Source organism: Labeo rohita, unplaced genomic scaffold (assembly GCF_022985175.1).
Source record: "Labeo rohita strain BAU-BD-2019 unplaced genomic scaffold, IGBB_LRoh.1.0 scaffold_268, whole genome shotgun sequence".
Taxonomy (NCBI): Eukaryota; Metazoa; Chordata; class Actinopteri; order Cypriniformes; family Cyprinidae; genus Labeo; species Labeo rohita.
Window position 1 is genome coordinate 83,041 of NW_026128968.1, and position 12,441 is coordinate 95,481.

At 38.3% G+C, this 12,441-nt stretch overlaps 2 protein-coding genes and 1 pseudogene across 2 annotated transcripts; all 3 read right to left on the reverse strand.

The window, feature by feature from the left end:
• Window positions 1-1,668: 1,668 nt before the first annotated feature.
• Window positions 1,669-4,474, reverse strand: LOC127159956 (protocadherin beta-16-like; annotated as a pseudogene).
• Window positions 4,475-5,129: 655 nt separating this feature from the next.
• Window positions 5,130-7,935, reverse strand: LOC127159953 (protocadherin beta-8-like). The gene has a single exon (XM_051102640.1). The coding sequence runs from the start codon at window positions 7,802-7,804 to the stop codon at window positions 5,270-5,272; it is 2,535 nt and encodes an 844-aa protein (XP_050958597.1). The 5' UTR covers window positions 7,805-7,935; the 3' UTR covers window positions 5,130-5,269.
• Window positions 7,936-10,440: 2,505 nt separating this feature from the next.
• Window positions 10,441-12,435, reverse strand: LOC127159959 (protocadherin gamma-A4-like). Its single transcript, XM_051102643.1, has one exon. It carries the CDS (start codon window positions 12,433-12,435, stop codon window positions 10,567-10,569), a length of 1,869 nt encoding a protein of 622 aa, XP_050958600.1. The 3' UTR covers window positions 10,441-10,566.
• Window positions 12,436-12,441: the final 6 nt, after the last annotated feature.

Consider the following 12,441-nt stretch of genomic DNA (forward strand, 5'->3'; position numbering starts at 1 on the left):
CAAGGCGTTGTCTGGGTCTATTCTCTCTTTGATAAGGAGGACTCCTCTTTCTTTATTCAGCTCGATGTATTCAGCGCTGTCTCCTGTATAAATACGCGCTTTACCCGATTTCAGTCTCTTTAAATCTAAACCCAAATCCTGCGCTATGTTCCCGACTAAAGAGCCTTTCGCCATTTCCTCAGGAATGGAGTAACTGACCTGCCCGAGAGCTGAACTGAGAGAGAGAAACCAAATAAACAGCAGTACTTGCCGCGCCATTGTTCTGTCCGACATTTTGCAGAAGACCACGAATGAAGATTCAAGCAGAAAACAAATAAATCAATCCAAGAAGCTGGAGGAAATTATGTATATATCCAAAGTGACAAGAACTAACAAAAGTGTCTGTAATTCCAGAAAAGAGATTATAAACACAGTATCTCCGTGATTTGTCTTCTTTCTCCTCAGACTGTGCTCTCAGCTTGCGTCTCTCTCTAATATGGAGATGATGGGGGTGGAACTGCAGCAGATCTGCTCTCTAAACTGACATATTGACCAACAGCGGCACTATGAGTCCAGTCTGATGAACTACAGAAACTACCCAATAGATAATTTTTTCTCTCTATATGATAAGACGTGTTTTAGAATTATTTTACATTTTAATAATATTTAAAATACAGCCGTTGCGATGTATTCAAAATACAAATGTCTAAATGCAGTAATTTCATGATTATTTTAAAAATTTTGTAAAAGTAAACATCAATAGGAAAAAAATTGTAATAAAAAAAATATGAAAAGCAATAGTATTGATTAGGCATTAGTATAAACCTGTGCTTTGAAATATATAATCAACCAAATATATGAAAATGAACGAATACGATACTTTTAAATTCTAAACATATTGAGAGACTGGAAGGACTTAAAATTATAGAAGATATGCTCAAACAAACGGAGGTAAGGGAAAAAAGTAGGCAGAAGAACCCAAGACTGAACATTTTCAGCACCACGGCCAGCTACCATGACTGAAGTTGCACTTTAACAGCTGTCTTCACAACCACAGATTAAAGATTCTCAAATAATGTAAAAACGCATTGTGGATTTAAAAACATACCAAATGATTGTGGCTTTCAAGACTGTCAAATACCTTTAAAGCTGGTAAAGTAGCAACAGGAGATTCTTCAGATTATTTAAAAACCGATAAAATTTGAATGATTGACTATTGTACATACAACAATAAATTAATAACAAGATTCAACATTTTAATCTATTACAACAATAAATTATAAAGAAATTTAATAAAAAATTAACTATTAAACATATTGTATTTGAAAACAAAAATGACAAAAGGTGTTTGAAGTAACAATCCTGATTAGATTTGTATACAAACTAAAAATGGAACAAATCTTGCATTAAAGCAGTAAAGCTAAAACGTAAATAAACAAATGCATGAGCAGAAGAAGCAGAAAACCCAATTACAGTCCGCAACATTAATCAAAAAAATAAATACCAATGAAAGTACAAAACAACAGCCTGTTGAAAATAACAAAGCCTAACTTGTTGCTAATTGTTTTTAAAACTGCTTGTTATTCCAAAAAATTGAACGTTATTTAAGAAACATGTATGAACGGTTTCCAATATTTTTGCAGGTTAAAAAAAAATAAAAAATAATGCAAAAAAAAAATAAAATAAAATTCTCACCTGATCATCAAATTCTTCACTGATCAGTTTTCCTCTCTGCACATGTGTGAGTGTTTGTGTTCCGCTGGTGTCCAGACTAATGATGCTCTCACTGCAAGGTCTGCCGTATTTCAGATCACTCTTTCTGGAGTCAGTGGTTCTGCAAACCTCATAATTGTACACGTGCTGTAAAGTTCCTGTGCCCCCTACGTCTGCGTAAAGAGGCGGATAATACGGAATAACTGGAAGATTTGCTCCAGATTTGTAAAACATCCGCTCGCGTCTCCATCTGTAGCATTTGACTGACAGTATGGCAATGATAGACACGATAAAGAGAAACGAAACTACAGCCAAAGCCAAGACCAGATAGAAAGTCAGGTTGTCGTTGTAGTCCTTGTCGTGCGTAAAGTCAGTGAACTCCGAGAGCACTTCAGGGAAGCTGTCCGCCACCGCCACGTTAACATTGACTGTAGCTGATCGAGAGGGCTGCCCGTTGTCCTCCACTACAACAGTGAGTCTTTGTTTGACAGCATCTTTATCTGTCACTTGGCGTACAGTTCTTATTTCTCCATTCTGTAAGCCCACTTCAAACAGCGCCCTGTCTGTGGATTTCTGCAGTTTATATGAGAGCCAGGCATTCTGTCCAGAGTCCACATCAACAGCCACCACTTTAGTCACCAGATAACCCACATCAGCCGAACGAGGCACTATTTCAGCCACCACAGAAGCGCCTGACTGGACCGGATACAGAACTTGAGGCGCGTTGTCATTCTGGTCCTGAATCGTTATTTTCACGCTCACACTGCTGCTGAGAGGAGGAGAGCCTCCATCCTGCGCTTTTACGCAGAATTGGAAATCTTTGATCTGCTCGTAATCGAAAGATCGTACTGCATGTATGACTCCACTATCAGCACTAACAGACACTAAAGAGGAGACAGGCACTCCGTTAACAGATGAGTCCTCCAGTATATAAGACACATGGGCATTCTGGTTAAAATCTGCGTCTCTGGCTCTGACTGTGAATATAGAAAGACCCGGTGTGTTGTTTTCTTGAACAGAGGCCTCATATGAACTCTTGTCAAAGACAGGCGCGTTATCATTCACATCTGATATCTGTAAGGAGAGAGTGACGCTGCTGGAGAGAGAGGGCGCGCCCTCATCAGTGCACGTCACACTGATGTTATACTCAGATTCGCGTTCTCGGTCTAAATCACCATCTGTGACTAAACTGAAGAAATTGGCATTTGTCGATTTCAAGGTAAAAGGAATGTTCTCATTAATGAAACACTGAACCTTCCCATTTTCCCTGAATCAAGATCCTGCACATTTATCATCGTAACCACAGTCTCAGATGCAGAATTTTCAGCTATTATGTTTGTTTTGGACATAATATTGATCACTGGTTTATTATCATTGATATCAATTACATCAACTATGATTTTACAAGAATCAGTCAGACCACCATGATCACTCGCTTGAACGCTAATTTCATAATGCCGAGCTTTTTCAAAGTCTATTATTCCGATCACTGTAACTTGGCCATTATCTTGTTTATTTCAAATAACTCCTGGAGCATCATCTTGCCTGTTTGCAATAGAATACTCTATTTTACCATTTACTCCCTCATCTGGATCATTTGCGCTCACTGTTGACACAACAGTGTCTTTTGGTGCATTCTCTGTTACAGTCGCTTTATAAAGTGACTGCACAAAAACAGGAGCATTGTCGTTTACATCTAAAACTGTAATGTGAATCTCTATACTGCCAGACAACTGAGGATCTCCTCCATCAATAGCTGTGAGCACTAATTTTATATGATGCTGTTTTTCCCGATCTAAAGGCTTTTGTAGAACCATTTCGACATTTTTCCCGTCTCCTGGTTGATTTTTAAATTTAAGATTAAAATTATCAGTAGGTTTTAGCATGTAACTTTGAAGGCCATTGATTCCCACATCAAGATCTATAGCAGGCTCTAACATAAATTTAGACCCTAAAACAGCTGATTCACTAATTCTAAAAATAATTTCGCTTTTTTCAAAAAATGGGAGCGTTGTCATTAATATCTGTTATTTCAACATTAACACTGAAAAAACTCCATTGGGTTTTCAAGAATAATCTGAAAATGTAGCGCGCAAGGCGTTGTCTGTCCGCATAGCGCCTCTCGGTCTATTCTCTCTTTGATAAGGAGGACTCCTCTTTCTTTATTCAGCTCGATGTATTCAGCGCTGTCTCCTGTATAAATACGCGCTTTACCCGATTTCAGTCTCTTTAAATCTAAACCCAAATCCTGCGCTATGTTCCCGACTAAAGAGCCTTTCGCCATTTCCTCAGGAATGGAGTAACTGACCTGCCCGAGAGCTGAACTGAGAGAGAGAAACCAAATAAACAGCAGTACTTGCCGCGCCATTGTTCTGTCCGACATTTTGCAGAAGACCACGAATGAAGATTCAAGCAGAAAACAAATAAATCAATCCAAGAAGCTTGAGGTAATAATGTATATATCCAAAGTGACAAGAACTTAGAAAAGTGTTTGTACTTCCAGAAAATGAATTATTAAAACAGTATCTCCGTGATTTGTCTTCTCTCTCCTCAGACTGTGCTCTCAGCTTCTGTCTCTCTCTAATAATATGGAGATGATGGGGGTGGAACTGCAGCAGATCTGCTCTCTAAACCCACATATTGACCAACAGCGGCACTATGAGTTCAGTCTGATGAACTACAGAAACGATTAAATAGAAGTGTTTTTTCTCCCTACACGACGAGACGTGTTTTTGAATGATTCCAAATTGTAAAAATAAACAGTCGTTGCGATTGTCATTCAAAATACAATTATCTAAAAATGAGTTACGGTTGCCTGATTTCATTTAAACAAATTATAAAAGTAACAAATAATAATAATAATAATAATAATAATAATAATAAAAAAATAAAAAATGACTAGATATTGAAGCACAAATCTAAAGTGCCTAACGAAATAATAGAGAGAAAGCTGAAATATATGAAAATGAACGAATACGATACGTTTGAATTCTAAACATCTTAAAAGACTGGAAGGACGCAGACATTCTAGAAGATATGGTCCAACAAACGAAGGTAAGGGGGTAAAAAAGTAGGCAGAAGAACCCAAGACTGAACATTTCAGCACCACGGCCAGTTACTATGACTGAAGTTCTGATGGTCTTCACAAACATATATGAAAGATTCTCAAAACAGTCTTAAAAATCATTTTGTGGATTTAAAAACTCTAAAATACGGATAAGTAAGATAACCATGTAACATTGCAGCAGAAATATCTAAAAAAAAAAAATTCTAAAGACTGTAAATGGTCAAAGCAGCAACTCGAAACTCTTCAGATTATTAAAAAAAAATATATATAGATAAAATACTTCAATCATGTAACTATTGTACATAATCACACTTATTACTTGAGAAATTATATTAAATAAAGTGACTGAAAGCACAAATAATTTGGGCAAGTTATATAAAGGACAAACTACAGACGAGATGCCATAATGGAAATAACAGGCTAAGTAGGTGAGTAGCAACTTGCCTGTTATTGTGTGTAAAATTGAAAACATTTAAGATACATGTATGAACGGTTTTAATGCTTTTGCAGTCAATCATAAAAGACAAATAGACAAATAATGTTGTAAGCTGCTACAAAACTATAAATTAAAATTCTCACCTGATTTTCAAATTCCTCATTGATCAGTTTTCCTCTTTGCGCATGCGTGAGTGTCTGTGTACCGCTGGTGTCCAGACTAATGATGCTCTCACTGCAAGGTCTGCCGTATTTCAGATCACTCTTTCTGGAGTCAGTGGTTCTGCAAACCTCATAATTGTACACGTGCTGTAAAGTTCCTGTGCCCCCTACGTCTGCGTAAAGAGGCGGATAATACGGAATAACTGGAAGATTCGCTCCAGATTTGTAAAACATCCGCTCGCGTCTCCATCTGTAGCATTTGACTGACAGTATGGCAATGATAGACACGATAAAAAGAAAGGAAACTACAGCCAAGGCCAAGACCAGATAGAAAGTCAGATTGTCGTTGTAGTCCTTGTCGTGCGTAAAGTCAGTGAACTCCGAGAGCACTTCAGGGAAGCTGTCCGCCACCGCCACGTTAACATTGACTGTAGCTGATCGAGAGGGCTGCCCGTTGTCCTCCACTACAACAGTGAGTCTTTGTTTGACAGCATCTTTATCTGTCACTTGGCGTACAGTTCTTATTTCTCCATTCTGTAAGCCCACTTCAAACAGCGCCCTGTCTGTGGCTTTCTGCAGTTTATATGAGAGCCAGGCATTCTGTCCAGAGTCCACATCAACAGCCACCACTTTAGTCACCAGATAACCCACATCTGCCGAACGAGGCACTATTTCAGCCACCACAGAAGCACCTGACTGGACCGGATACAGAACCTGAGGCGCGTTGTCATTCTGGTCCTGAATCGTTATTTTCACGCTCACGTTGCTGCTGAGAGGAGGAGAGCCTCCATCCTGCGCTTTTACGCGGAACTGGAAATCTTTGATCTGCTCGTAATCGAAAGATCGCACTGCATGTATGACTCCACTATCAGCACTAACGGACACTAAGGAGGAGACGGGCACTCCGTTAACCGACGAGTCCTCCAGTATGTAAGACACACGGGCATTCTGGTTAAAATCTGCGTCTCTGGCTCTGACTGTGAATATGGAAAGACCCGGTGTGTTGTTTTCTTGAACAGAGGCCTCATATGAGCTCTTGTCAAAGACAGGCGCGTTATCATTAACATCTGATATCTGTAAGGAGAGAGTGACGCTGCTGGAGAGAGAGGGCACGCCCTCATCAGCGCACGTCACACTGATGTTATACTCAGATTCGCGCTCTCGGTCTAAATCGACATCTGTGACTAAACTGAAGAAATTATTTCCTGTTGATTTTAGCATATAAGGAAGGTTGTTATCTATTGTGCATGTGATCTTTCCATTGTCACCGGTGTCAAGGTCTTGGACGGTCAATATCGCAACAACAGTTCCATGTTTAGAATCTTCAGATACACTATTCGTTCTCGACATTATGCTTATTGCAGGCGTGTTATCGTTAACGTCTGTGACGTCAAGAATGACTTTACAAGAATCCGAATGTCCACCTTGGTCTTTTGCTTGGACATCAATTTGATAAACTTTGTTTTTTTCATAATCCACTTTACCAATTAATGTAACGACTCCTGTGTTTTCGTCTACCTTAAACAAATCATCTGCACCATCAGAAGAAATGGAAAATGTTATTACGCCATTAGAGCCCAGATCTGCATCTGACGCACTGACTGTGGTTAAAACAGTGCCCGTAGGTGCATTCTCGGCTATACTGGCTCTATATGCTTCCTGACTGCAAACGGGTTCATTATCGTTGGCATCTAAAACTGTTATTTGTATCTGCATTGTTCCTGCCAAATGAGGCTCTCCCCCATCCTTTGCTGTCAGTAAGAGTGTGATATGGTCTTGCTTCTCTCTATCTAGTGGCTTCTGCAATATCATCTCGACAGCTTTTCCACCATCAGGTTGATTATGCAGTTTTAAAGTAAAAAAATCGTTCGGACTAAGAATGTAATCTTGAAGACCGTTACGGCCAACATCTAGATCATTCGCTCTCTCTAGAACAAAACGAACCCCTGTTTTTGCCATTTCATTTATGTCAAACTTCATTTCGCTTTTTTTAAAGGCTGGCGCATTATCATTGATATCTGTAATCTCTACTGTGATCGAATAAAATTCCAGGGGATTTTCGAGAATAATCTGAAAATGTAGCGCACAAGGCGTTGTCTGTCCGCATAAGGCCTCTCGGTCTATTCTCTCTTTGATAAGGAGGACTGCTCTTTCTTTATTCAGCTCGATATATTCAGCGCTGTCTCCTGTATAAATACGAGCTTTACCCGATTTCAGTCTTTTTAAATCTAAACCCAAATCCTGCGCTATGTTCCCGACTAAAGAGCCTTTCGCCATTTCCTCAGGAATGGAGTAACTGACCTGCCCGAAAGACGAACTGAAGCAGAGAAACCAAATAAACAGCAGTACTTGCCGCGCCATTGTTCTGTCCGACATTTTGCAGAAGACCACGAATGAAGATTCAAGCAGAAAACAAATTAATCCAAAAAGCTGCAGGACATAATGCATATATCCAAAGTGATAAGAAACAACAAAAGTGTCTGTAATTCCAGAAATAAGGATTATTAATACAGTATCTCCGTGATTTGTCTTTTCTCTCTTTCTCAGACTGTGCTCTCAGCTTCTGTCGCCCTGTATTAATATGGAGATGATGGGGGTGGAACTGCAGCAGATCTGCTCTCTAAACTGACATATTGATCAACAGCGGCACTAAGAGTCCAGTCTGATGAACTACAGTAAATGTAAAATCGATGAATTTTAATTTAACCCTTTAAGTGTCGCTCCCATTTTTGAACACAGACATAAAAATGCACTATCCGGACTTAAAGTTTTATAATTCATGAATGAAAACATTTTGATGTACATTTTCAATGGTAATGTAATGTCTGATTTTAAAATGCCTTTCAAAGGATGAATTTTGAGATTTTAAGTTTTGAACTAATATATAATTTCTTATGATTTCTAAATTGTAATTGGGAAAAAGGCAATGAAGAAAGTCTTTTGTGACAAAGGTCAGAACTCATGTTATGATGTAGATTTTTTAGAAGTTGTACTCTTGACATATATTAGTCTATTACTTTTCTTACATAATTTGTAACACAAAAATATGGTAAAATATCTATTTAGGAGTCTTAGACCTTTCCAACAATGTATAGTTTGTCACAATTAGATTAGGATTTATGTGTAGTATAATATGATTTATTATGTAATAGAATAGGATTTATGTGTAAAGTAGACTTAGGCGTCCCACAGAGGGGACGGTGACAGTTAAAGGGTTAATAGCACACATGTCTGAGAAAAACAATTTACTAAATGTTCAGAAGTGTAAAACTAATCACATTACAAATATCTACAAACAACAACAAAAACAAAAAAGTATAAGCTTGTATAAATAAAGACTTGCAAGGCAAAATAAATAAATAATTTCGTGTTTGCTCAAAGTTTTGATCAGGCCTTATCTGTATGAACATTAATCAGCCATACAGGGAAATACCTAAAATGCAATTATCTGGCAGATATCTGAGCATGAATTAAATAGTGCATAGCTTAACGTTTTACACGAAGGACAGAACAATAAGAAAATCTCAAAAAAGATGGTCTGTCTGTAAAGAGACGTATCACAACATACTTTGCAAATAACTGTGTGAGAATTTCAGGACCATGGTCAGGGACGCAAAACGCCAAAAACGCTTCATGACAAATACAAGTGAAAGTCATACAAGGAAAAAGATTATAATTACAAAAAAAACAAAAAACAAAAAACTGATCATCAGTGACAATGTGCCATAGTATTTCAGTATACAACACAAACAAATAAACAAACAATAATCTAACAGCGACTATTATTGATTATGGACTGTAGAAAACGGGCAAAAATAGCCAAGGATTCATGTCATTTTCTGCTGAAATCAGGGGTGTCGCTAGGGCTTATCATTCGGGGCTCGAGCCCCGAAAGTTTTTATTACAGCCCCGAATGTTTTTTTTTTTTTTGCATGGCCCTATGATTTCCACGGAATTTGTTAAAGTTTGAATGAATTAATCAAAAGTTGGTCATTAAACTTAAATAAAGTCGCCATATGAACTCGTATCTGTAAATATTATCCCGCAAAATACTATTTAAATATGAATCCTTCATGTTTTGCGTGTCTTTTTTATGAATGAACGGCGCAGACGCTCGCAGCGATTTCAGCGTCTGCCGTTTCACTAAATGAGGACATAAATACATTGAAAACATCTCCAGAACTGCCCTGAGATTCACTTCATGAGCATTTCACAGTTTCATTTGAGTAAAACAAGCGTCAAATGTGCACACACAAAGTTAAAGGTATTCACGGCAACCCGTCAAAGTAAAAGTTCGGTTTAATTTTATTAATCGTTCAGTATAATGTACGTGCCCACTGCTACTACTACTACTATTAATTTACAAAATTTATACAATTTTTTCACACAATATTTCTTCCACGTTTCAAATTTTAATAGTAAATCCCCTTTATTTATCAAAAATAAAATTTAATTTTTATTATAATATCAATTAAATTAATATTTTATACCTTCATTTGATAACCAGAAAAATACATGCATGCTAAAACATATTTGGTAACAATAAAACGTAAAGTGAAAAAAAAAAAAAAAAAAAAAAAAAAGGGGTCCTAAACATGTCATTTTTCTTAAGTTTTGATAACTTGACAGTAAATTGTATAAGATTCACCGTTTCAGTTAATTACACATGATTAATTACATTTTGATTAGTGAAATTAAATTTAATCATTAAAAAGAAATCCAGAAAAATGAAACTGAAAACAGAATTTGAAAAAAAAAAAATTAATAATAAATAATAATAATAATAATAATAATAAAATGGAATTTGGGGGAAGAAAATAGGGCCCTATTTTTGCATGCAACTATATATTTGTTACAGTTATAAATACATTTTCAAATTTATTATTTTATTTGTCTGACATATTTTTGTAATGTTATAATTGTGTTATAATACTTTGATATGTTTGCTATTTTCAGTGATTACTATTTACTATTGCTCATAGTGTGACAAGGTCTTTAACCCCCAGTTTAATGCCCCCGGAACCCCCTAGAAGGATCCAGGTTCAAGCACTTATGTGAGCATGATGTGAGCTCCCACCCACCACCACTAGCCCCTGATGTTTTAGCACCAGCCCTGGATGTTTTAAAATCCTAGAAACGCCCCTGGCTGAAATTATTTGTTAATGCATTTCTTAGAATTGCAGAGACTATTGATTGATTAGACTATTGATCTAATATAAAGTTTCTGTAAAAATATTTCTCACCTGATCTTCACAATCGTCAAAGTTCAGTCTCTCCCTTTGCACGTGCGTCAGTGTCTGTGTTCCATTGGTGTCCAGACTAATGATGCTCTCACTGCAAGGTCTGCCGTACTTCAGACCACTCTTTCTGGAGTCAGTGGTTCTGCAAACCTCATAATTGTACACGTGCTGTAAAGTTCCTGTGCCCCCTACGTCTGCGTAAAGAGGCGGATAATACGGAATAACTGGAAGATTCGCTCCAGATTTGTAAAACATCCGCTCGCGTCTCCATCTGTAGCATTTGACTGACAGTATGGCAATGATAGACACGATAAAGAGAAACGAAACTACAGCCAAAGCCAAGACCAGATAGAAAGTCAGGTTGTCGTTGTAGTTCTTGTCGTGCGGAAAGTCAGTGAACTCCGAGAGCACTTCAGGGAAACTGTCCGCCACCGCCACATTAACACTGACTGTAGCTGATCGAGAGGGCTGCCCGTTGTCCTCCACTACAACAGTGAGTCTTTGTTTGACAGCATCTTTATCTGTCACTTGGCGTACAGTTCTTATTTCTCCATTCTGTAAGCCCACTTCAAACAGCGCCCTGTCTGTGGCTTTCTGCAGTTTATATGAGAGCCAGGCATTCTGTCCAGAGTCCACATCAACAGCCACCACTTTAGTCACCAGATAACCCACATCCGCCGAACGAGGCACTATTTCAGCCACCACAGAAGCACCTGACTGGACCGGATACAGAACCTGAGGCGCGTTGTCATTCTGGTCCTGAATCGCTATTTTAACGCTCACGTTGCTGCTCAGAGGAGGAGAGCCTCCGTCCTGCGATTTTACGCGGAACTGAAAATCTTTGATCTGCTCGTAATCGAAAGACCGCACTGCATGTATGACTCCACTGTCCGCACTAACCGACACTAAGGAGGAGACGGGCACTCCGTTAACCAAGGAGTCCTCCAGTATGTAAGACACACGGGCATTCTGGTTAAAATCTGCGTCTCTTGCTCTAATTGTGAATATGGAAAGACCCGGTGTGTTGTTTTCTTGAACAGAGGCCTCATATGAGCTCTTGTCAAACACAGGCGCGTTATCATTCACATCTGATATCTGTAAGGAGAGAGCGACGCTGCTGGAGAGAGAGGGCACGCCCTCATCAGCGCATGTCACACTAATATTATATCCAGACTCGCGCTCCCGGTCTAAATCACCATCTGTAACTAAACTGAAGAAATTGCCATTTGTCGACTTAAGGGTAAATGGAATATTCTCATTAACTGAACAAAATATTTTACCGTTTTCACCTGCATCCGGGTCTTGCGCATTAATCATTGTTACAACAGTTCCAGGATTAGAGTTTTCTGATATTGCAGTTAATTTAGACATGATGTTGATCTGTGGTTTATTGTCATTTATATCAACAACATCTACATCGATTTTACAAGAATCAGTTAGACCTCCGTCATCGCTCGCCTGTATATGAATTTGATAGTGGCGAGCTTTCTCATAATCTATAAGACCTTTAACTCTCACCTCACCGTTTGTTTCGTTAATTTCAAACAATTCTAGAACATTGTCGAGGGTATTTTTAATAGCATATGTAATTTTGCCGTAAGATCCCTCATCCAAATCAGAAGCACTAACCGTCGTCACGCTGGTGCCTTTGAGAGCATTCTCGGTGATACTCGCTTTATATATTTTATGCATAAAAACAGGCGCGTTGTCGTTGGCATCTAAAACAGTAATGTGTATCTGCGCAGTACCAGACAATTGTGGATTACCTCCATCTATCGCTGTCAGAACCAGAGACAAATGCTCTTGCTTTTCACGATCGAGAGGTTTCTGAAGAACCATTTCTAC